At 37.5% G+C, this 27,023-nt stretch overlaps 1 protein-coding gene across 2 annotated transcripts in view; it reads left to right on the forward strand.

Moving 5' to 3' along the window:
- ACTN2 (actinin alpha 2) overlaps positions 1–6,705 on the forward strand; it is a 96,391-nt gene extending 89,686 nt beyond the window's left edge. For both annotated transcript variants that reach the window (XM_021000462.2, XM_021000461.2), the window contains exons 19-21: positions 702–767; positions 1,789–1,947; positions 5,103–6,705. In XM_021000462.2, coding sequence (XP_020856121.1) covers positions 702–767; positions 1,789–1,947; positions 5,103–5,261 — 384 coding nt within the window. In that variant the 3' untranslated portion in view covers positions 5,262–6,705. The remainder of the gene's footprint in view (positions 1–701; positions 768–1,788; positions 1,948–5,102) is intronic.
- The last annotated feature ends 20,318 nt before the right edge of the window (positions 6,706–27,023 follow it).

Raw genomic sequence — 27,023 nt, forward strand, 5'->3', positions numbered from 1 at the left:
AGCTATCAACTCAGTGTGTTTAATTTTGGGGCTCTGTCATGTGCTTTACATTTGCAGACTCTTACATAGGATGAGTCTGCATGTGCCAAATTGAGTTTGATAGCATTTAAGTACTGTTACTAGTATCAGTAGGAAAATAAGCTGTAGGTAGGGGCGGGGGAAAGCAAGAGTATTTTGAGTTATTGTTGCTTGAATGTTATAGAAGTTATTATGGCTTATCTATAAGTTTTTGTGTTCTTTAAAAATTATAAATAAATATCAACTAACCACTGCTGTAAACCCATAGCTAGAAATTGTTATAATTCCTTAGAACCTTTGTTATAAAATAATTGTTAAGAAATTGTGCACTTGATAGAAGTGAATAATTTGTAGTGATTTCCCAATAAGTTTTCACCCAATGACACTAAATAGTTCCTTCTGCTTTTGTCTCGTTCCTGGGTGTGTTTTCTTTGTCTGTTCCTGGTTCTTTTTTATTTTATTTTTTTATTTTGACCTATCTCTCTTTGGGGATTGTTTTACTTATTGTATGTCTGTATGTTGTGTGTCAGTTTCATCTCTCCTACAAATCAACAATAACCTTATTGGCAATGCTTCAAATCAAACTGCTCTCACTGGATTGATTCCATGTTGGTGTAACTGCCCACTCTGTGGAGCTGGTGCAAACTTGCCCCAAACTTCATGTTTCTTGTATTGATCAACAGAGGAAGAATGGCCTGATGGATCATGAAGATTTCAGAGCCTGCCTGATTTCCATGGGTTATGATCTGGTATGAACAGAGTTGAAATCGTCTTACATTTTTAACAAAATTGAATTTGTAAATTAATTTAAAAAAAAGTAAGAAATAGGTGGCTAGAACTTTGGAGAATATTTCTTATGCAGCATGTTTGGGGTTGATTAATTTTAACACTATAGGAGGGAAATGCCTTTTAAAGTCATATTTCCTATTATTGTATGAAAAATACTATAATAGTGACAAAACACATTTAGATTTTTGCCTTTTGAAAAAGAAATTGGCAAAAATTACTCAGAGAAAAAAGATTTCTCATGATTTTTAAGGCTTTGTTTAATAATTTACATTTAGGTTGGAAGGTTCTCGATAACAAATTATCTGAAATTTAAAAATTCATTCTGGCTTTGAGAGCTCCAGTAAACCTAAAATTCTCAACTCAATCCATTTATAAATGTATTAGTTAATTTTAAATCTATATAGGCCTTTGAAACACATTCACCAGGACTGGAGTCTAACATCCATGCTTCTAATTCATTGGCACAACTTTTCTAAGTTGTCATTTAGGAAAGGTACTTGATTTTTCCCTTTAAGCCATTGCTTCTCTTGGAGTAGTAAAGGCATCAGGAAGAGGTGACCAGTAGAAAACTCTGGAGCTCAATAGCTCTCATACAACAGCCCCTTTGAATTATTATTTTATTTGTAGTGATAAGCATAAGGTCAGCGGAGCATCAAAGTGTTAAGCAGATGGCTCCAAATCTATAACAAAAAAACTGAAGACAATAAGGACCACGTACATCAATTGATGCAAACATATTACAATTTTACTTTGAAATGAAAATTTTCATCTAATGGATCTATTTTCTTTGCCTTATGGATTTAACTTTTTTTTCTGTCACTGAGTCACTTGAGATAGTTTGTTCCTTTAAGGTATTCTTAAATTCCAGTCCTCCTAGTGTTAAACATGCAAACAATAAGAAATTTGCATGCCTGCAGTTGGATGGACTGATACCTAATTGTTGATAATTGTGGATCATCGAATGTTTGCATCTTATTTCAGGGAGAAGCCGAATTTGCCCGGATTATGACACTGGTAGATCCCAATGGACAAGGAACTGTCACCTTCCAATCCTTCATTGACTTCATGACAAGAGAGACTGCTGACACAGACACAGCTGAGCAGGTCATCGCTTCCTTCAGAATCCTAGCTTCAGATAAGGTCAGTTTCTGTTCTCCTGATTGAATTTACCAAAGTGTTCTCCAGCCAAGGTGCAGTGGATAGACAGTCAGGCCTGGACCATGGAAGACCTGAGTTCAAATCCAGCCTTATGCCATTTACTAGCTGTATACCCTAAGCTAGTCAGTTAACCCCTGTTTGCCTCAGTTTCCTTATCTGCAAAAGGTTGTTGTGAGGATCAAAGGAGATAATAATTGTAAAGCACTTAGTACAGGGCCTGGCATATAGTAAGTGCTATATAAATGTTAGCTATCATCATCATCATTATTCATTATCATTATTATCATTATTATTATTATTACTATTTTATTTTTATTTTAAAAAAAGATCTTGTGTTGTTATTAAGTTCCAGGATCTGTTATTTTGAATGTCACTATTATATCCTGTATCTGAAGGGAAATTTTAAGATATATGAATCTAAAGACCAGAAACTCATAACAGAAAATGATAATACATTCTTCTCCTGGCCTTAAAATATTAGGCCTTGACTGTGAACTTCACATTGAGTTTCATGGAAGGAACCTGCCTCTGAAGGTAAAGTCAACAGTCTTGCAGGCAGAAAGAAGCAGAGCTAGGATTGGAACTCAGTTCAATTTGAACTTGATTTTGATTTTACGTCCAGTGTTTTCTTCTAGTACATCAGGATTCCTACCCACTGTCCTACTAGGAGGCAAGATATATAGTCTTCACCATGAAGAGCTTGCCAAGCATACTAAGACACACCAACAGGGCCCCTAACAGCTTAAATGAACCTAGAGCACTAATCAGTGGAGACTGAGGAAAACACACTGGAATTAGGGATCTGAGCTGATGGAATTGGGGATCTGAGCTGATAGCATTAGGGAAGAATCACCTTGACCTCTCAGAGATACCACTAGCACTCTGAGGGGGCAAGGTAACTCTGCTCTGTCCCTGACTCATGAGGCCTGAATCATCAGTGAGTATGGGAGTTGGCATAAGGACTACTAGACCTTATGAAAGCTACATGGGGATAGAAAGCACTTTATAAAGGACAGATTATGAACATTCATCAGCATTTTCGTTAGTTGACAATTGGCAAGTATTGCTATGTGGGAATAGAAATTGTTTGTTACACAAACAATTAAGGCATGACACTTAAGATAAATCCATTTAGAACAAGCAGCTGAAAAGTGAGAGTTTTAAAAGGGTATATTTACTAAACAGTGAACATACAAGATTGGGCAGCTTAAAAAGAGCAATAAACTAAAAGTTGGAAGACTGGGTTTGAATTCTGCCACTCATCTCTGTGACCCTGGGTATATTAATGAGACTCCCCAAGCCTCAGTTCTCATCAGTAAAGATTATTATGCAAGATTAATGATAGAAGAAAGACTTTTGTAAATGTTACAAAATAAGAAAGATTATGCAGCTCACAGGAAAGTTTTTGATATAATATTTTAAGTTCATAGTGTTTGTGTTCATTAGTAGTAGTATTATGAGATTTATAATAGTTCTCTTTCAATGTATCATTCAAAAATTATAGTTTTGTTATGCTTTGGGTCCAAACTTTTTTCATAGGAACAGAACTCTAATTTTTAAAAAATCAATGTGATAGGCGACATATTTCATAGAAATTCATTGTACAGCCAAGTGTCCAGGAACCTATCTATTCCATTATGTGAAATATTCTCATTAACTTTGTTTTGAGACTTATCCTTGTCAGTTTAATAGCAATACTTGCCAATTGCCAACTAACGAAAATGCTGATGAATGTTCATAATCTGTCCTTTATAAAGTGCTTTCTATCCCCATGTAGATTTCATAAGGTCTAGTGGTCCTTATGCCAACTCCCACACCCACTGATGATTCAGATCTCATGAGTCAGGGACAGAGCAGAGTTCCCTTAACCCCTCATAATGCTAGGGGTATCTCTGAGAGGTCAAGATGATTCTTCCCTAATGCTATCAGCTCAGATCCCCAATTCCAGTGTGTTTTCCTCAGCCTGCATTGATTAATGCTCTGGGTTCACTTAACCAGTTGACATTAATTAGCTGTCTTAAAAAATATTTATAGAGAAATACAGCAAGAGAAGAAATTAAAAAACTTCCCTCCCCGACAGCTGGGGGTACACTTTCCCCTCTACTACTTTGTTCCCTGGGAAGAGTGGCTTCAATCTTCAAGCAGTTGGTGCAAAGCATCTGCCCTACCAAGTTCACTTCCAAATGTAGCACAGCCAATGGCCCTCCTTGTAGGACCTGAAATCTTGGCTTTTGGGTTAATATATTGTTGAGCTGGCTCCAAGTCACTTCTCAGGGCTGTCCGTGACCTCTGGCATGAACTCTCATTCTTGTACCTTCGGTGCTCTCCGGGTCTTTCAAAGCTCACGAGGTCACAACCTAGTTCATTTCATCTCTAATGTTCTTTCACCTAAGACAGAAAAGGAAAGACATAACAGGGACAGAAGCAACAGCTGAGCCATGTGCTCATTAGCTCTATGTCACTGTGGGTGTGCAGAATTGGCCACTGACACAAGCTGTCTTTCTGCTTTGCACTGGCTCTGAGTGACAGGGCCTGAGGCCCCTTCCCCAAGGCGTCTTTTGTGTGCATTCTTCGTTCAGATTCAGTAGCCAATCAACAGTCTATTTCTTTACCACCTAGTTAGTGGATTGGAAGCAGTACTACCTGCAGCTGCATGCCCCGAAGTGGAGGTCATCATGTATTTCAAGTGGCAGGTTCACCAAACCTCCAATATGGTTTGACAATAGGCAGAGTGTATTCAGAGCCTGGGGCTCCCATTGACCAGTCCTCTGCTAAACCACCCCCCTCTCCCACCCTTAAAAATGTGCTGCCCTCAGCAAATCCACCCGGGTATGCTTTGAACACATCGCCTGTGTCCCCAATCCAGAATAGTTCTTTGGGATCCTTTAGTGTCAGTAGTACATCCCCATTTTATGCATGTATGTTTAGTTATCAGTGGCAGAGCTAATAGCAGAACTTAGCTTTTTGGAGGCAATTTCATGTTCTTTCTATTAGAATGCTGATTTAAAGAAAAAGAAATTAAGTGAAAAGTTGAAATAAATTTAATAAGCACCAAGACAACTTAGGTTCTAAGGTACTATTTTTTGTGACTTTTTTTCCACCCTTAAAATGCAAATTGCCGCTTATGTGTTTTCCAGCCATACATCCTCGCAGATGAGCTGCGTCGGGAGCTGCCTCCAGATCAGGCTCAGTATTGCATCAAGAGAATGCCAGCCTATTCTGGGCCAGGCAGCGTACCTGGAGCCCTGGATTACACTGCGTTCTCGTCAGCGCTCTATGGGGAGAGCGACCTGTGATTCTGTAATCATGGAACACCAGAATGCAATAAAAGTTGGAGTAACAGTTTGTTTCCTGGAAACCTTGACAGGCTGTTTTAAATTAAAGAAAATATTTTTAAGCATTCTTAAAGCTCAATAGTTACCACCCAGTGTAACATGCTAGAAAGTATAGTGTCTGTGTCAGAGTGTGCCGCACTAAGTAGGTGTCTTTATTGTGGGTGTTTTAGTTTTTAGCTAGTACAGTACAATTTTAGAAGGATTTCAAGCAAGAAAGAGAATTCCTTGAACAGTAAGAAATTGGGAGGGTACAGGGAGAGAAAGAAGCTTAAGAATGTAAAAACTCAAAGTATTAAATATTCAAAATCAGAAAAAAAATACCTTATTACAATTTGGTACAGTAATCGCTCATTTTAGAAATGCCCTTCATGACCGATGTAGTTATACAACTGTGCCTAGGGAAATGTGTTGTGGAGGTCATTGTTTTCTTTTCTTGCTTATCCAAAGATTAGCTGTAGCTAGATATTTTCATGGTTTTGTGGCTTTTGCAGTTGAATTTTAAAATGTGTGAAATGGAACTTTCAGGGAATAGAAACAAACAAGCCAAAAAAGAAAAACCAGAAAGTCCTAAAGCTTTTTAAAAGGGTAAGGAAGTGAAGAAGGGAGAGAGAGAGAAAAAGGAAGAGATTTTAGCCTGCTCTCAATAATGTAGGGGCTGATCGTCCAACCCAGGGATCACTGTAAGCTCTTGCTTCACATGAAACACAAGATATGGGCAAACACTTAAATGAGGTCATCTGCTAGGGAGAAAGGTGATGTAGCTAGTTTATAACAAAGCTTTTAAAATTATCTGTGGATTAGAGTGAGTCATACTTTTTCCTTGGACCCTATTAGCACAGTTAATAAGACTAGAGACTGTACATAGAGTCTGTATTTTTAAATTGACAGTTTTCTATATATTAATTCCTAATGAAACACTAGTCAGAAAATGGCAAACTTAGGGTTCTACAAGGATTTGCTTTCCTTCATGCTTTTAGTTTTATAGCCCCTTAGAAGGAGACAGGCAACTTCACATGAATGAAAGTGTATAAGAAAAGATGAATTCCCTCAAATGGTTATGGCAGGTTTCTTTATTCTGGGAGAACCTACCTTTGTGTCTATAGGATTAACTTGTCCCCTGTAGCATATCTAAATTACACAGTTACATTCACAGTAGCATCCATCTGACCTTCACCCAATGTGATGTCAAAAACCATTTGAACAAGCACAGTATATGGTTATATCTAGAGCTATATTCCATAGATGGCATGGTATATGTTCACTGAACAGTTGTCTTGGTTTCTGTTGAATGTTCATTAAGCTATTACTCCTTAAGCTACCGTATGCTGTGATTCCTTCCCCCTACCCCGTTTTTCCATCTTGTTGACAGCTTGTAGAGAAATAAAGCAATAACTTTTTTTTTTTACATCTGAGTCCTTAATCAAGAAATGAAGTGAAAACAAACAAAAACAGCCACAAACAACAAATTAAATGAACACTACCTCGCTGCTGCTAGGGACACAGTATATGCCTATGATAGACAGTCTAGGTATTTTTTTAAGAAAAGTCCCACTACCAATTAAAAATGAATTCTTTGTTAGAGGATGTACCATGTTTTCCATCCATATCTGCTTGAATCTTAAACACATGCTGCCTTGGTCATCTTTTTTTTTTTTTAGGAAAAAAACCCACCCAAGTTTATAGGACATTTGATTTCCTCTAATTTCATGGGAGTTTTGTAATTTTATTTTAAATTGCTTCATTAAGTGTTTGGGAGTTAAAGGAGAGAAACCCTTTCATAGATGATGTGCCCTGAACAAAGCACTTTATATACACAATCTCTTTTCATCTTTCTGACTGTAGTACTTTTGATCTTTTGGTCATGGTACTTTCCAAAATTGCTTGATGAATGCTTAAGTGAATGCAGCTATGTCATGGATATCAAAAGATTAAGGTTAAGAAGGCCTTCATATCCTTTGCTACAGGAAACTAAATTTGCTACATTTTCACAATTTCAAAAAGAAAATTAGGTGACTTAGTTTAAGGCCATACATCAACTTCAGTGTCACCCTCAAATCTGAGACTGTTGCTATTTTTCCAGTTACAAACATTCAGAAAAATCAGAAAGAACCTGGCTCTTATAGCCTATGAGGACACTGTGATGCTTATGATTCATATAATCAAATCAACTTATAGAAAAACCTATATGCATATATATATATATTTTTTTTTTTCATCATAACAGTCAAGCAAGAAGATGGATCAGTGGCATTTGCTGAAGAATGAAAATAGGAAATGATCATATACTCAAAGCATTTGATAAGCACATTTTAAAGTTCCTTATTTCTGAACCTGGATCATGTATTAAAATGTTTTTTTATAATGGAAAGAGAATTCCTGTTTTGATTCTTAAAGAATAATCAAAATTTTGCTTTACTATGTCTCACACAGGCCTGAAGATGTGATTAATACAAGTTAAGTAACCTAGGGAGTAACAGGGTAATAACTACAGGTTGGAAATTGCAAAAGAACAGTCATCACTGGAATTAAATTGGAAGAGGCTGATATGGATAAGTAACAGGACAGCAGGAAATCAGTGGCAAGGAGAAACCCTTGTTCTGCTCACCCCAGAAATGTTTGGTAGAAACTGCCTTCTATCTTGGTATAATTGGACTTTGTATACTTTGATTGTTCATATGTTTTATAGACCTATAATGTCAGGCTTGACAGAAACATAGGGTAAATTCCTTATCTCTAGACATTTTTAAGAGGAAGATGAATGACTGCTACCTAGTCAGAGTTGTTGTAGAGGGGCTTCTTATCTCTTGGTTCAGTCTAATCGTCTGGGGCCCCTTCCAATTCTGAAATCATCTAGTACGATGGGGGAAGAAATGAGGAAAGGGAACCCTGGAGAAGAGGGAAAAATAGTTTGTGTGGCTGCTCTGGGGTTCCCATTTATTAGTAAGGAATGGACATGGCTAGTGTTTTATATAACATTTTAAGGTTTGTGAGTTTCTCATTTTATCTTCATAACAACCTTGGGAGAAATATACTATTATCATCTTCATTTCACATATGAAGAAACTGAGGGAGACAGAGGTTGAGTAATTTGTCTAGGGTCACACAGCTCATAAGTGCCTGAGGCCGTATTTGAACTCAAGTTCAGCACTCTACCCACTATGCCACCATATTGTCTTAACAAATAGACTGAGGCACTTTGCCTTTGTGTTTAGTGGTCAGACTTATTAGAAAAAAATATAATTGTTAATTATATCAAATGGCCGTTGGAAGGAATAGCTGCCCAATAAAGGGATCTAAATATCCTAGTCTGACTCATAAAGTTTGGATCTTATATATGCTTGTAGAAATCTTTGCAGAAAGTTCTAAAATTGCTTTGTACTACAGTGTTTGCATTAATGTGACAAATCAAGAACAAAGTGTTTAACAAAAAAAGAAAGCAAAAAAGTTACAATTTGTGGTATTTGGTCATAATAGTTCATACGGTTTCAAGGACTTCGACAATGAAAGATATTGGAAATCACAGAGACTGAAATGATAGTGATTTTGTGAGAACAGACTTAATTTTGTTCACTCAGAGGAAAACAAGTATCTTCTGGTATCTGAGAATGTATCTTTTCCTGGTCCTCTGAGCTGCTAGTGCCTTCTCCTCTGAGATTACCTTCTATCTTACCCTAGTATATACCTAGCTATATAGGGTATATGGGGTAGACTTATAGATCTGGTGTGAGGGCTTGCTGAGCCCTTTTCAGACTGCTCATCCTCCTTTGATGTCCACTTGTCACCCAACTTGTGGTTCCAAGGAGCTGTAGCATACACAGCAGCCACGCTGTGGCTAACCCGGGCTGAGGGTAACTTATTGGCCTCAAATCTTTCTGTGAGTTAGAGGAATGTCTACTCCAAGCATGTGATGACCTCCCCCACCAAAATGGGTAGATGAGAACAGTTTATTCCAGTGGCCATGAAGGCAGCTGAAGCATGCGTTGTGGAGTGCCTAGAGCTTAGTCAGACATCAAAGATGCCAAGGTCATCCACTGCATTTCCGGTCATTGCCAATTGTCTTGACTTTTGTCTTGCCACTGGACTTTGATGACTCTGGAAGAGAGAGTGAGACTGAGGACGTTGTACAACTCTGCCTCACTTATATCCAATGCAAATCAAGACATCACTCTTTGTTGTCATTGGTCCCCTTTGAAAAGAAGTACTGTCTCTCCCATTAGACTGTGAGCTCCTGGAGGAAATAGGCTGTTTTGCCTTTCTTTCTCCCAACACTTTGTATAATGCCTGGCACACAGGAAGCACTTAATGAATGCTTGCTGACTGACCACATGCCCAAGGCAGGATTTTAAGCCACAATAAATTGCTTTATTTCTTCCCTGGCTGCTCTTCTTGGGGATTTCGCTTACAGACTTCTCTACTGCCCCAGGAAGCTCATTTGTGGAATAACCTCATCATCCTGGAAGAATACACAACACTGATCTATTACAGAGTTCACCTCTCATTAAAACTTCTGGGTTAGGGAAATTATTTTACTTGCCGGTTAACTCTTTTCCCCAGGCTGGGAGGAAATTATTTTGGTTTTAAACCCTGCCATTTACTTTAGACTTCTGCTGAGCAAGTATAGACAGAGATACTTAAAAAAAAAAAAGTGAACAAGATTGTGTGGAACAATGGCCACACTAGAATTAAAAGTTCGGAGGCTGAGTCAGAGATCAGAAAAGGTTTTATTCTTTCTCATGAGAAAGGGCACAGCCCTCTTCGCTCAAGCAGCGACAGCCAGGGAGTGCCAAGTCTGTTAGTGCGAAGCAAAGTTTTATAGTCCTAACGTGATACCCACTCCCCATACCTGAACCTTTCTTCCCATTGGTTGGGTTTCAGGGTGTACAATCTAAACGCAGCTGTCTAAGATGCTTAGTACAATGATATCCTTATTTGGAAATATTTGCCTAGAGACAAGGCTGAGGAAGACTTTTTGATAATCTACTTAGAAGTTCTGCACAGAGACAAAGGATCAGGAGGACTTTTGATAAGGGTTTAGGAAGTTCTGCCTAGAGACAGATAAGCAGGAAGCCCCTGGTGGTTAAGTCTTTCACAATTTTTATCTTGCTAGAGGAATTGGAGCACAGGTCAGCTCTTGCTTAATGCACAGCAAATGTTTGACTGCTTTTGAGGGTACAAAAGGAATTTATGAGTTTTAGTACTGAGGAAACTTCATCTATCTCATTCAATGCCCCCTTTTGTTTGATACTCATTGAAGTTTCCTCACAACATTGTTGATATACTTCTTCAACAAGAGAGTCTCTATCCAATCCGTTTGGCTCGGCTCATTCCAGTTTCTCCACAGGGATCCATCCTTGAGATTTCAATATCATAATTTTCATTTCTCCCTTTCCTTCAATTCTTACCACCTTGTGTAGAGAGTTCTGAACAATCCTGGTGACCAACTGCATTATGCATGGCAGTCACACAGGGAGCAAAATAATCCCACTGATTGCAATTAGCAAGAATCAAAGAATTTGTTTCCACCAGGATCCTCCATTTAAACACTGAGATTTTTCTCATGCCCACTCATTCTTATGGGCATCACCTGGCCTATATAGTTCATCCTCAACAAACTGAAAGGCTGAAAGACCTGGGCTGAACTCCTTCAGATGGGACCCTTGTTTTGTGATCTTGGAGTCCCAGCACCACCAAACCTCCAGACTTCATCATAACCATTATGAGAAATTAAAGGATCCTGACTTATTACAGGAATATACTAGTAACAGATGTCAAGACTGAATACTTAATTCTGAAATTCTAGGCCCAATAACTCAATCTTATACTTGCATCTTACTATAATATCCTCAGATGCTCCCGCATCAATCTATTTTGTTATTATTTTTTAAATAGATTCAATATTGATGCTCACAAAACTTATGATTATAAGAACTTGCCATGAAAGAACTAAAGTAAGGGAAGAATTCTTCCCTAGATTCATGTCAATTCCAGGCAGAAGTTATATAATGACCAACTACATTGAGCCAGGTTTAAAGTCTGCCAGGTGTCATAGTGGGGAAATTGAGTCAGGAGAATCCTACCTCAGCCATGCAGAAAAGGTCATTCTCCTGACCCTCCCATGAGAACACCCCCCTGCAGCTCATAGATGCAGCTCACAAACCTCTTTGCAGGTTGCTGACATCATGGGTCAGTAGCTCAATCAGTTCCTTGTTAACCATACCTGGATTTAGACTCAGAATAATAGTTCATTAACAGTCCCCAAGGTCTTAGATAGCAAATTCCCCTTATCAGTGTTTCAGGTGTGACTATAGTTTCACACTAATTAGGGAACATCTACAAAGTGAGCTCTAAGTAGCTTGCATAACTTCCTACACATGTTCTGGTTCCTAATAACATCCTAAGTAAAATCAAATTCCCATTAAGATCATAAGTTGCTACTCTAAATAGATTTGCCTTTCTGTTTCTCAAGCTTATTTATCCCTCTCTAACCATCCTTAATATGAAAGAATGAGACACTTTCAGGAGTCGAATCTTATACAGTAATTTTAACTCTTGCTAGGCAATGGAATGAAGTCAGATCAAAACAGTAAGATCTTTCCTACTTACAGCTTATTACATAAATTTAGATGCTTTAGTATTAATCACTAGCCTTAGATCTCTGACACTGCTCCCATTCAGACCGTTTCTCTAAAAGCACCCAGTTAAGTCCAGTCCAAGGACACAATAAACCCAGGAATGAAGGTTTGGATATAATTTTCTTGCAAATAGAAATTTAGTAGGCCCTCTAAAAAAGAATATCAAAGATTTTATCAAAACATTTTTTTTCATGAAAGTATCTCTCTTTCTCAAAAACAGCTTACAATTTCCTAATTGCCATAAAATTCCTAGTTACCTAAATTCTCTAGTCAAAAGGTGTCTGCATGAGAATTATGAGATTTTACAAAATCTTTTTTTTGCATAATTACCAAGTTTCTTTACACACACATAAAATATTTTTACCAGTGCTTGACTTAAACAATAACTTCAAATAGCTTAGTTAACAATTTTAAACTTTGTAAGTGAAAGCCAGATAATCCTAGCTAAAACTTCCCTTTAAACATAGACAAAACTTGGAAGTTCTCATTTCTTAAATTACAATACTTAAAAGGAAATGTTACAAAACAGGACCATATAGAATGCCCCAACAGCCCCAATTCATTCCTTTTTCTCTTTTCTCTGAAGGCACAATTAATTTAACAACATTCTAGATTATAAAAGAAATTGCCCTTCCAGCAACATAACTAATACAATTGCTTACCAGATTATATCATAGAAGAAAATTCAGAAATATGTAAGCAGTATATTAAAAACTTAAAACAGACCCAATAAAAATCTTTCTTTCTGAACCCTTTCACCAGGTCCAACACTCTTCTGGGACCACTCCCATCCCTATAGACTAGCTTTTTTAAAAAAATTTTTTATTTTTATCTATGCTAGCCCATCATTGTCTTTTACTGGTCTGATAGCCTCTGACAACAATCAAGACCTTTGGCCGATTTTCCCATTCAAGCTAGTCCCTCCCTTGAGAGCCTGGCCCATATGGCCCATCCCCCAACAAACCCAGTCTTTAGCCTAAAGAAGGCCTGGGTAAAAAAATTTTTTTTTAAATTTCTAATTGAGGCCCTGATATATGAGAGAATATTTCATTAATTCCAAATCAATACATATCAATAAGTTTTTCACAATAAAATATGTTTGTACCACAGGGCATACATTATAGAATTATTTCCACAATTGTAATAAACTTGGAAACAACCCATTATCAATTTACATGAATGCACTCCCAAATCACTTTGCATAGAGAATCATTCATCTCATCATTAGTTGAAACTATAACTTTAAACCACCATACATTTTTATAATAGGCAAGATTTTAAATGAAAATCTGCTCTCATAATCTTATAACTAAATATACCTCACTAGTTATTTAAGTCTCAGATTATTTCATCTTTATCACTAAAAGACCTATTGCAGGTCAAGAGTTACCTTAACACCATTTCTACCTCATAATGGTCCCTCAAATTTTACAATCTAAGAGTTTTAGAAATACAATATAATCTAGAAACATAGTAATAACTTAAACAATAAACTTCAGATAACATCAATTGCATTTCCAGATTATCACATATAGAAATTATTGATTTTATTACTCTTAGTACTTTTCCACTTCTAACATATACCATTGTATTAAGCATTTTACAATCTTATCTTTGTATGTGTGTGTGTGTATGTGTGTGTGTTCATGTCCCACACACATTGCTTGGCAATTCTGAAACCTGAAGGGAGGTAAGAATTGGAAATCCAGAGAACAGCACTCTCCTTTTCTCCCTCTTTTCCCAAATAGGTTTTACAACTTTACTATGCATTTTAAACAAATCACTGAAATCTTATATACAAATACCATAATTAACAATTCTAGGTTTTTACATTAAAACAGTAACTTCAAATAATCTTAGTTAGCAATCTTATAACTTTCATAAGTGATAGTAAATTGTTTCATCTATAACCCCTTCTTTAATTACAGGTAAAGGTGGAAACACCTGGTTCTCTAAATGGCAGTTATAAAACATTATAAGACAGGGTTAGCAAGGCTGACAAAGTAATATAATTGGTTTTGCACAGTTTTTCCACTGTCCTTTAGGTTCTTTAAGTTCATACTTTAATAACAACCAAATTATGAAAAGCTACTTGACATAATGATACAAAAGTTTACCAATTTGAAACAATACTAGGTGTTTTAAAACTTGAAACAAACACATTACCAATCAGGCAACTCCAATTCTGTTGAATGCATTTCCAAATTTCCTTACATAGAAAATTGGGCATCTCTTCACCTTTGGCATTGTATACTGGTCATATCTAATTAAGGAACTAATAATAATAGTCATTAACATTTTTAGTGTCTGCCCTCTGCCAGGCATTGTGTTAGGCACCTTCCAATCATGTGAGATAAACTGAGGTAACAAATTTCAGATCCTTACATTTTCCCAATTTACCTTAGTGCCAAACAGTATAATAAATTTTGACTCAAGCATTAAATTAAGAACATCACATTTCATTTAAAATATTACCAGAATGAATTAAATTACCTTTTGGTTGTGTTCCGGTATACAAAAACTTTTCTCTTTCATGTGAGGCAGAAAAGATTAAGTACTACCTCTCTTTTTGATCTGAGGGGAAAAGGTTCCCCCCCTCCTTTTTTTTGTTGTTCCCATTCAAAACCTGGCCGGGGTTAGAATGGAGAGAGAGGGAGGGAGGGGGAGAGGGAGAGAGAGAGAGAGAGAGAGAGAAGAGAGAGAGAGAGAGAGAGAGAGAGAGAGAGAGAGAGAGAGAATATTTTTTTCCTAACAATTCTCCAAAAGTTTCCAGACCTTTTACTCTCAAACCCTCTGTTCACACTGTTCATGCAAATAGATTATGCTTTTCTTTCTACCCATACTTCTCTCATTCCTACATGCTTAAACTTTCTTGCCTTCCTTCTACCTACTTATCCCTCTGATGGACTTTGATTAAAGTCCCTTTAAAACTGCACATATCAAAGCAGTTCTTAGGGGAAGTTTTATATCTCTAAATGCTTACATAAATAAAATAGAAAAAGAGGAGGTCAATGAATTGGGCATACAACTAAAAAAATTAGAAAAAGAACAAATTAAAAATCCTCAACTAAACACCAAATTAGAAATATTGAAAACCAAAGGTAAAATTAATAAAATTGAAATTAAGAAAATTGTTGAACTAATAAATAAAACTGAGAGCTGGTTTTATGAAAAAACACTAAAATAGATAAAACTTTGGCTAATTTAATTTAAAAAAAAAAAAGAAAACCAAATTACTAGTATCAAGAATGAAAAGGGGGAAGCTACCACCAAGGAAGAGGAAATTAAAACAATAATTAGGAATTATTTTGCACAACTATATGCCAACAAATTTGACAATCTTAGTGAAATGGATACATATTTACAAAAATATAAATTGCCCAGATTAACCAAGAGGAAGTAAAATACTTAAATAACCCCATCTCAGAAAAAGAAATTGAACAAGCCATTGATGAACTCCCTAGGAAAAAATCTCCAGGGCCAGATGGATTTACATGCAAATTCTATCAAACATTTAAAGAACAATTAATTCCAATACTATATAGACTATTTGGGAAAATAGGTGAAGAAGGAGTCTTACCAAATTCTTTTTATGATACAAATATGGTGTTGATACCTAAACCAGGAAGAGTCAAAATAGAGAAAGAAAATTATAGACCAATTTCTCTAATGAATATAGATGCAAAAATTTTAAACAAAATACTAGCAAATAGATTGCAGCAACTTATCACAAGAATAATACACTATGACCAGGTAGGATTTATACCAGGAATGCAGGTTGGTTCAATATTAGGAAAACTATCAGCATAATTGAGCATATCAACACCAAAACCAACAGAAACCACATGATCATCTCAATAGATGCAGAAAAAGCTTTTGATAAAATACAACACCCATTCCTATTAAAACACTAGAAAGCATAGGTATAAATGGAGTCTTCCTTAAAATAATAAATAGCATATATCTAAAAACCTTCAGCAAGCATTATATGTAATGGGGGACAGGCTAGAAGCATTTCCAATAAGATCAGGGGTGAAACAAGGATGTCCATTATCACCACTGTTATTCATAGCGTACTGGAAACGTTAGCTTTAGCAATAAGAGAAGAAAAAAAATTGAAGGTATTAGAATAGGCAAAGAAGAAACAAAGCTATCACTCTTTGCAGATGACATGATGATATACTTAGAGAATCCTAGAGAATCAAGTAAAAAACTACTTGAAATAATAAACAACTTTAGCAAAGTTGCAGGCTATAAAAATAACCCCACATAAATCATCGGCATTTCTATATATTACCAACAAAGCCCAACAGCAAGAGATAGAAATAGAAATTCCTTTTAAACTTACTGTAGACATTATAAAATATTTAGGAGTCTACCTCCAAACAAACCCAGGAACTCTATGAACACAATTACAAAAACTTTTCACACAAATAAAATCAGATCTAAATAATTGGAAAAGCATCAGTTCCTCATGGGTAGGTCGAGCTAATATAATAAAAATGACAATCCTACCTAAGCTAATTTACTTATTCAGTGCCGTACCAATCAAACTACCAAAAATTATTTTATAGAGTTAGAAAAAATAATAACAAGATTCATTTGGAAAAACAAAAGGTCCAGAATATCAAAGGAACTAATGAAAAGAAATGCAGGGGAAGGTGGCCTAGCAATTCCAGATCTTAAATTGTATTATAAAGCAGCAATCATCAAAACTGCTTGGTACTGGCTAAGAAATAGGGAGGTGGATCAGTGGAATAGGTTAAATATGCAAGACACAGTAGTCAATGACTATAGTAATCTATTATTTGATAAACCCAAAGACCCCAGCTTCTGGGATAAGAACCCACTCTTTGAAAAAAACTGCTGGGAAAACTGGAAAAGAGTATGGCAGAAACTAGGCATAGACCCAAATCTCACACCATATACCAAAAGTATGAGACTTATACTGCATAAGTAAACTGGGAGAACAAGGAATAGTTTACCTATCAGATCTATGGAGAACAGAAGAATTCATGACCAAACAGGAGATAGAGAACATTATGAAAAGCAAATGGATAATTTTGATTACATTAAATTGAAAAGTTTTTGCACAAAGCCAATGCAACTAAGATTAGAAGGAAGGTAGAAAATTGGGAAAGAATTTTTACAACCAGTCTCTCTGATAAAGGCCTCATTTTAAAATATATAGAGAATTAAGACAAATTTATAAGAAACAAGCCATTCCCCAATTGATAAATGGTCAAAGGATATGAACAGGCAGTTCTCAGATGAAGAAATTAAAGCCATCTATAGTCATATGAAAAAATGCTCTAAATCATTATTGATTAGAGAAATGCAAATCAAAACAACTCTGAGGTACCACATCACACCTATCAGATTGGCCAACATGACAAAACAGGCAAAAAATAAATGTTGGAGAAGATGAGGGAAAATTGGAACACTAATGCATTGTTGGTGGAGTTGTGAAATGATCCAGCCATTTTGGAGAACAATTTGGAACTATGGCTATAAAAATGTTCATACCCTTTGATCCAGCAATAGCACTTCTAGGGCTATATCCCAAAAAGATCATACAAATGGGAAAACGGACCCACATGTACAAAATATTCATAGCAGCTCTTTTTGTGGTGGAAAGAATTGGAAATTGAGAGGAAGCCCATCAATTGGGGAATGGCTGAACAAGTTGTGGCGTATGAATGTAATGGAATACTATTGTGCTATAAGAAATGATGAATAGGCTGACTTCAGAAAAACCTGGAAAGACTTATATGATCTGATGCTGAGTGAAGTGAGCAGAACCAAGAGGACTTTGTACAGAATAACAGCTACATTGTGTGATGACTAATATTGTTAAACTTAACCCTTCTCAGTATTACAAAGATCTAAGACATCTCCAGAGGCCTCGTCATAAAAAATACTATCCACATCCAAAGAAAGAACTATGGAAGTTGAACTGTTATCATTTCTTTTTTCCCTTCTGTTGAGTTTTGTTTCCTCTTTCTGATGGTTCCTCCTATTGGTTTTAATTTTTACTTACAACTTCACTAATGTGAAAATATGTTTAATAGAAATGTAAATGTATAGCCTATATCAGATTGTGTGCCAGCTTGGGGAGGGTAGAGGAAGGGGGAGAAAAATTTTAAACTCAAAAACATATGGAAGTGATTGTTGATAAATCAAAATAAATTAATAAAAGAAAAAAAATAATAAAAAAAAAGAAAAAAACCCTGCACATATCTTATTTCTTCCTAATTCTGACCTGACACTTTGAGGATCCTTCTCGACTTGCCTTTTATCAATCATATAACCTATTCTCTTTTTCTCTCTCCTATCCACCCGCTCCTCTGAGGCTGGTAAGCTGCAGCCCTACAGAGTCACAACCTACACACAGACAGACTCACTCCCCCCACTGCACACACACAGAGACAAGAAACAGACATAAAACAAATCACTCAAATGACTTAGTCTAGCCCCTAATGGGCTAGCTTCCGGTACCTTTAGCAGGGGTTCTTTTCCACTGAGCCTAGACTGAGATTTACTCTTGAATGGATACAGCCATTCCTTCCCTCCCCTTTTCCTTCAGTAGGGGCCAGTCTTCCTACCCCACCATCCATTCCCCCAGGTCTCTTGAGATAAACTCTTACCTGGGTTCTGTGCACAGAACCTACGTGACCCATAATTCTTTACTTCTTCCTCGAGTGGCTCCTGGGTCCCAGTAGGTCGTTTTCTGTTCTCGGCTTCAGTCTCCCTTCGGGCCTCACTCTCCGAGAGGGGGAGTCGTTCCCCTCTCTGCCTGACTGAGTGCCGCTGAGAAGATTTCAGCGGGACATCCCGCCCGGTCAGTCAACACGATGCCTACAGTCAATAAACCTTTATTAAGCTGTTTGTTCTTTGTGAAGTCTCAACAACAACTATTAAGCATCTATTATGTGCTAGGCCACTGGGCAAAGTACTGGGGATAAAAAAAAATAGTCCCTGCCCTCCAGGAAGACAAACATAAAAGGAAAGTGAAAAGCTGGGGCAAGGAGGTATCGGATTGAAGGGGGGCACGGTGGAGGTGCCTTCTCAAACAAGTCCCAAAAGAGGGTAGCCAGGTGAGAAATGAGACCTCTGAGCTAGGTTTGCTCCTTAAATGGAGGTTTGGAGTTCATAGGTCCACCCTCTAATCAGAGAGGAATAGAACAGTGGTGAGGTGAAGTATCAAGGCTGATGAGATCTTCCAGGATGATGAGGTTATTCCAAAAATGAGCTTCCTGGGCAATGGAGAAATTGGTTAGAGAAACCCCAAAGAAGAGCAGCCAGGGAAGAAATAAGGCAATTTACTGTGGCTTAAAATCCTGCCTTGTTTTCCCAACTTCTGCTGAGCAAGTGTCAACAAAGATTCTGGGTTGTGGATTTTTTTTTTAATGTGTAAGTGAACAGATCATGTGATAATCTGTATTTGAAAGCAACATTTTCTTCAATAATCTGCTGAAAGAGATTTGAGAGTTATTCATTCCCCTAGAACTGCTATGGGTAGTTAGGCAATAAGGTAGCACAGTAAATAGAGCACTGGGTGTTGAATTAAGAAGATTTGAGTTCAAGTCTGGCCTCAGACACTGCTGTCTGACCCTGAGCAAGTCATTTAGCCCTGTTTTCCTCAGTTTCCTCATCTGTAAAATGATCTGGAGAAGAAAATGGCAAACTGCTCCAGTATCTTTGCCAACAAAATGCCAAATGAGGTCATGTAGCACTTTAAGTATGCAAATTTAAATGATACAAAGAAAAACTGATCTGTTATAAACCATTTACCAGTTGTTTTGAAGAGATTATGTCCTTATCTTTGAAATAAGGGGGCTGGTCTAGCTGACCTCTTGGGCCCCTTCCCATTCCAACCTATGATTCTGTGAGACATCTCGTCCCATTTTCAATGAATCTTTGACTATTGGGATGATGTCATGAAAGCATGTTTGGTGGAGAACTGCCCCTTGAACCTCAGCTATAAGTGCCTGCCAGCAAAATGGATGGATTGTGTTCTCTTATCTGAGGCATTTTTGCTCTTGACTTTTCATGCTTAAATAAGGGAGCTGGATAGAAGGGAGGCAGAAACGTGTTTGTTGTACGTGAATACTTTATTCCTTAAATTGAGAGTATCTGAATAAGCATCATTCCTTTGAGCCCATCAGGAGGAAAACATAAATAAGAATCCATACTCATTGTCTTGAATATTTTTCAGAAGTTCCCTCCACAGGAACGTTCACATTGGAAATTCACTCTCTATTGCCATAAGCTGGGTAAATACAAGTGTTTTAAAGATACTGACATACAACTTCTAAGTGGGAAATCACTTTGGAATCCTATGAAGCCACAGTGGCAGATACCTACCATCACAGCAGCTAGTGGGCAGACAGGTGGTACAATGGATAGAGTACCTGACGTTTCCTAGCTGTGTGATCCTGGGCAAGTCACTTAACACATTTGTCTCAGTTTCTACATCTGTAAAATTGTCATATTAATGGCACCTATCTCAAATAAGGTAACAATTATACAGTGTTTAACACAGTACCTTGCATATAGTAAGCTTTATATAAATGTAAGCTATTATTATTAAGGGCAGCTAGGTATCTCAGTGGATAGAGTGCCAGGCCTCAAATCAGGAAAACCTGAGTTCAAATCCAGTCTCAGACACTTACTGGCAGTGTGATGCTGGGCAAGTAATTTAATCCTATTTGCTTGGTTTCCTCATCTTGCAAAATGAGCTGGAAAAGGAAAAGGCAAACCACTCCAGTATCTTTGCCAAGAAAACCCCAAATGGGGTCATGAAGGGTTGGATATGACTGAAATGACTGAACAACAACATTATTATTATGTGTCAGAAACAGGATTTGAAACCAGATATTTTTGACCGTCAGGTCAGCTCTGTATGACTACACCATGATGCTTAACTTTTTTTTATTAATTTATTTTGATTTATCAACAATGACTTCCATAAACTGTTGAGTTTTAAATTTTTCTCCCCCTCCCTCTCCAAGATGGCACGAAATATGATATAGGCTATACATAAATATTCCTATTAAACATATTTTCACATTAGTGATGTTGTAAGGAAGAATTAGAATCAATAGGAGGAACCACCAGAAAGAGGAAATGATGCTTAACTTTTAAGAGATTGTTATATGAGTCCTTCATATGATTATCAATAATGACAATATCTTATGACTGGTCTAGAATTGGCTAATATCAAGATTAGCTGGCAAATTAGTCAATAATAACCAAACAGTGCTGACCTAGAAAAAAATAGATGAAATTTATCTAAAGAATCTTCCCTCCTACTCCCCTTCTACTTTCCCCCATCTTCCCTTCTACTTTCCTTCTTTATTCCTATCATTCCTATCAGTGCACTCAAAGTCTCAATGCTCAACCCTGGAGAGCCAAGAACCACCCTTTTGCAGCCCATACTCAGGTCCATTTGGGAGTCCCTGTGTTTCAGACTTTTCTCAATTAATGGTCCTAGGACCTGCTTGATGACAGCTACCTAATAAGAGAAATAAATAGAAAATCAATTTTATTAATGGGTTCTAGTGATTATTCTTCCTAGGTTTGTGTGTGTCAACAGACTGTATTTTAACTCATAGAAGTAACTGTAATGGGGATCTGAAGTACCAACACAGGGAATTATTTGGGACACTCAATCTGCTATTCAGGGCAAACCCTGGTAACTGTCACAGATGGCTCAGTTCAAAATGCCACACTCTTGTGTAAAATTGAGTTAATGGGATTTAGGGCTGGAACAGAGCTTAGAGATTATTTTGTCAAGTCCTTAAGTGTTTCTAAATCAAAATGACCAGAGGAGCCCCTGAGGCTCCCAAACAGTGCTATAGCTACCACCAAAGAACCAAAGAAAACATTATCTATTCCTAAAAGAGCCATTTACTCTCTGAGAAGACTCACTAAGGTAAGGGGTGGAGGAATCCATTCAGAAGAGGGAAGAGAGTGAAGCACTGTGCATTGATACAGTAACTTTTTGAGCTAAAAGCACCTTAGCTAATCTAAGTTTTTGATATTAGGATGAGGCTGAGGTCACATAGCTAGATAGTAGTTTCCTGAATTCTTATCTAAAATTCTCTCCATTGTTCCAATCTGAAGAGATGAAACAAAATAATCCAGATGTGTACCTCATCTTCTACCATCTTAGGATAAGGCTATGGAACTGACCCCGAGAAGAATTCTTGTGGCTGCATACCCAGATGACTAAGTATTTACCCAGACACAAGGCTATATCTTCCTCCTCTCTTCAGCTCTCTAGTGTTTAGAACTTGGAAGCTGATCCCACCGCCCCTCTACCAATACTGTACTCATTCATCACCATGCCCTGGAGGATGAAGAACTGTATCAGATGGTTCTTCTCCCATCTTATAATTCCCTTAGTCCCCTGTTTCATAGCCTCCAAGAGCAAAAATTCCAATTTCACTACCGCCTAACTTTCTTACAGCATAGTAATATTCCATTATTCACGCACAGTAATTTGTTTAGCCGTTCTCCAAACAATGGGCATCTATTTTGTTTTAAATTCTTTGCTTCTACCAAAAGTGCTATATAAATACTTTGGCGTATGTGGTGCATTTTCCCCCATTAAATTTCTTCAAGTATATGCCTAATAGATGAATTTGTATCAAAGGGCATAGACATTTTAGTCACTTTCCATAATTTTAAATTACTTTCCAGAATAGTTGGACCACCTTTCTCTCTCTCTCTCTCTCTGGGCCTCAGTTTCCTTATATGTGAAATGAGGTTGGAGTAGTTGAGTTCTAATTTTCTGCTATAAAAGAATGAAGGAAGAGCACTTACTAGGTGCCAAGCATTATGCTACGTACTGGCAATACCCTCAAGAAGCTTATATTCCAGTAAATGGGAGGCTAAACATTTAAGGGAGCAGAAGCCAGGGAAGGGTATTTTAGTTTGAGAAATCACGGGGATGGTGACTGGAGTCAGCGTTAGGGGAGTCAATTGATAGACCCTTTCAGAAGCAGTGGTAGTATTGATTTGATGACTGTTCTCAGAGCAAGGTGGGGGGGTGCAGTAAGAAAAGGTCAAAAAGGCAGGATGGGAAAGTGAGTGGGGCAAGATGTACAGTAAGGAGATGGCCAAGGTGGATGTCCGGGATCATGAACATTTGCACTAGCTGACTCACTAGTCAGAATAGTAGTTCTAAAATCAATCAGTCAACAAGCATTTATTAAGCACCTATTATGTGATAGGAACTGTACTTAATTGCTAGGGATAAAAAGAAAGGTAAAAGATAGTAAGTTCTTGAGGAACTTACTCTAATGGAGGGGACAACATGAAAACAACTATGTACAAAGACTACAGGCAAGATAAATTAGAGAAAACAGAGGAAAGGCACTAGCATTAAACAGGATCAGGAAAGGCTTCTTGCAGAACGTTGGATTTTTGCTGAGAAAGTCAGGGAAGTTAGGAGATAGAGATAAGGAGGGAGAGTGCATGGAGGACAGACTGAAAATGTCAGAGTCAAGAGAGGGAGAATCTAGGGTGAGGAACAAATAAAAAGACTAACGTCAAAAAGCTGAATGGAACCTACCCAGCAAAAATGAGTATAATCCTTCAGGGGAAAAAATGGTCATTCAGTGAAATAGGGGACTTTCAAGCATTCCTGATGAAAAGACCAGAGCTGAATAGAAAATTTGACTTTCAAATACAAGACTCAAGTGAAACATGAAGAGGTAAACAGGAAAGAGAAATCATAAGAGACTTATTAAGGTTGAACTGTTTACATTCCTGCATGGAAAGATGATATTTGTAACTCATGAGTCCTTTGTCAGTATTAGGGTAGTGGGAGGGAAACAATATATGTAGATAGATAGATGGCACAGGGTGAGTTGAAGCTGAAGGAATGATATCTGGAAAATAAAATTAAGGGGTGAGAGAGGGTTATATTAGGAGAAGGAGAAAAAGGAGAGGTACAATGGGGTAAATTATCTCACATGAGACAGACAAGAAAAGGCTTTTACAGTGGATGGGAATTAGGGGAAGGTGAGAGAGGATGAGTGAATCTTATTCTCATAGGATTTGGCTTAAGGAGGAATAACATACACAGTTGGGTACGGAAATCTATCTTGCCCTACAGGAAAATAAGGAGGGAAGGGGACAAAAGAGCAGGGGGATGATAGAGGGGAGGCAGATTGGGGGAGGGGATAATCAGAAGCAAACACTTCTGAGGAGGGACAGGGTCAAAAGAGAGAATAGAATGAATGGGGGGTAGGATAGGACGAAGGGAAATACACTTAAGTTTTTCACAACATGACTACTATGGAAGTGTTTTGCATGACTACACATCTATAACGTGTATCAAGATGCTTGCCTTTTCAATGAGGGTGGGTGGGGAGGGAGGAAGGGAGAAAATTTGTAATCCAAAGTTTTAAAAACACATGTTAAAAACTTGTTTATAAAAAAAAAATAAATAAAATAGAATAATTAAAATTTTTTAAAAAGCTGAATGGATTAAGTCTCCTGGTCTTAGGAAGTGTAGTGGGTCAAAGGGATTGATTAGTTGCATGGCAGATGCCATAGAGATGGCTGAAATGTATGGTTGGATGGAATGGGAAATAAGTCACTTCCCCTCTGGGCTTCAGGCTCCTCATCTATAAAATGAGGGTTTTGAATTAGATGACCTGTAAGGTCTATGCCAGTTCTAAATCTATAATTATTTTAATAGGCTGTAAACTATTTATAGCTTGACAATTATTTTTTCCCAAAAAATTATTCTGGCCAACTGACTTTGAACAAGGTCCACAGGAATTAGGATCACAGGAACAAGCATTTAGAATCTGGAGGAAAATTAGAGCTCAACTACTCCAACCTCCTCATTTCACATATAAGGAAACTAAGGCCCAGAAAATGAAAACGAGGGTAGAGAAAGCAAAAGACTTGGAATCAGCAAGATCTGGGTTCAAATCCTGCCTCAGCCAATTATTAGTTCTGTGACTTCACTTAACTTTGTGCCTCAAGTTTCCTCATCTGTAAAATGAGGTGTCTGGACCCAATGGCTCATAAAGTCCCTTCCAGCTCTAAATCTATGATCTTATGATTCTATAAATGACATAATCACAGTCACACCAGCAATAATTTGTATTTCTATAATGCTTCAAGGTTTATAATATGCTTTCTTCATGGAAAACCTGTTAGTCTATATGTTTGTCATTGTTGCTGTTCAGTTGTTTCAGTTATGACTGACTCTTGGTGACCCCATTTGGGGTTTTCTTGGCAAAGATACTGGAAGTGGTTTGCCATTTCTTTCTCCAGCTCATTTTACAGATGAGGAAACTGAGGCAAACAGGGTTAAGTGACTTGCCCAGCATCACACTGCTAGTAAGTGTCTGAGGCTGGATTTGAACTCACAAAGAAGAATCTTTCTGATTCGAAGCCCAGTGCTCTATCCACTGCACCATCTAGCTCAACTGTAAAATTGAGATAATTAAAGCAACTATCTTCCAGGGTTGTTGTAAGGATCAAATGAGATCCTACTTGTAAAGTAAATAGCACACAGCGCCTGGTATATAGTAGGCACTTAATAAATGCTTGTTTCTGTGAAAAAAAAATTAAATGACTTGTCCAAAGTCACTAGTAAATATCAGAGTTGGGACTAACAACCAGATGTAATGATTCCAAATCCAGCACTCTTTACATTTCAGGATACTGTGCTCCAGACCCCTGCAATCCAACCCTACCAAGGTGATCTCTGGGACCTATTCTTAGGAACATGTTCCTAAAGGACATGTGTTGCATTCAAGGAAGGAAGTGTTGCTATGGAGCCGGTGCTCCAAAACCCTTTTCTTGGTGAGCATTCCAATTGGTTTTAAGTAAAACTCTGATCTGAAAGATGCTGTAAGTGACTTCTCTATTCTAATGCTTTTGTTTCCTATAGCTTCTTAAGTTTATCAATTTCTATTGCACAGGTAGCACATTTCAAAGCCTGGGAAACTCATTGCTGGGCACACATACAAAATAACGTCAATTTGGAAAAAAGAATTGAAGGTAAAAGCAGTGCTCCAGCCTGCCTTTGTTGTTGTTGGTGGTGGTCTGGCCTTCCCTCCCTAATCAGCATAGGAGATCTAAAAGAACTTAGGGGAGATGACAAAAACCAGGTGCCACAAACTCATAGTCAGCCTTACGGAGTTTCTCAGAAAGCAGCCTCTGAAATGATTTTCAAGGAGGTGGGTTGGCAAGGGGGAATAAAACAAGTGTTACAAGGACTTTCTAACCCTAAGTCAGATAGAGGTTTGGGACAAAGGAAATTGTTCTTGATTAGAAAGAAGAAATAGGTTCAAAGACAGATTAAATGCCTATGGACTCTAGCTGGCTGGCTGTTCTGTGGTCTGAGAGTCTAGATTTTGGGAATTCATAAACATTTCTCCTTATGGATACAAAGCTGCTAAAGGTTTTCCCTAATTTGAATTGTTCTTCCATGCATGTGCCCTAGCTACCTGTCTTCTCTAAGTGTGTACCCTTCTGCATAATCCCTCTGTGTAGCCACTCTTCCAATCAATGGTGTATATATTTGTGGGAAAGTGTGTCCCAGGTTTATGGGGGGAATGTTCCATTCCTACTTTTACCTCCATGTGATGTGATTAAATGCCTTTGTTTTGAACTTATTGTTTCTCTAGTTGGCCAATAAAAGTAAACACACTGGTGTAGGCACATGAGCTATGATTTTGAATGGCTGTTTATCCACAGAGCATATTGAACCTGGGTACTCAAATGTGAAAAGAATGTGTCCTAGGTGCCACATATAATTAAGGAGATGATTTGGAATAACAAAAGGTCCAGAATATCAAGGGAAATAATGAAAAGAAATGTAGGGGAAGGTGGCCTGGCTGTTCCAGATTTTAAATTGTACTATAAAGCAGCAATCATCAAAACTACTTGGTATTGGCTGAGAGTAATGAATCATTGGAAAAATGAGAGTGATGCAAGAAAATCATGAAAAACAAGCCAACAGCTTGCTAAAGGAAACCCAAAGAAGTACTGAAGAAAATCACACCTTAAAAAATAGCCTAACCCAAATAGCAAAAGAGGTTCAAAAAGCCAATGA

Source organism: Phascolarctos cinereus, unplaced genomic scaffold (genome assembly GCF_003287225.1).
Source record: "Phascolarctos cinereus isolate Bilbo 61053 unplaced genomic scaffold, phaCin_HiC Scaffold_5;HRSCAF=322, whole genome shotgun sequence".
In the NCBI taxonomy this organism is placed as follows: domain Eukaryota; kingdom Metazoa; phylum Chordata; class Mammalia; order Diprotodontia; family Phascolarctidae; genus Phascolarctos; species Phascolarctos cinereus.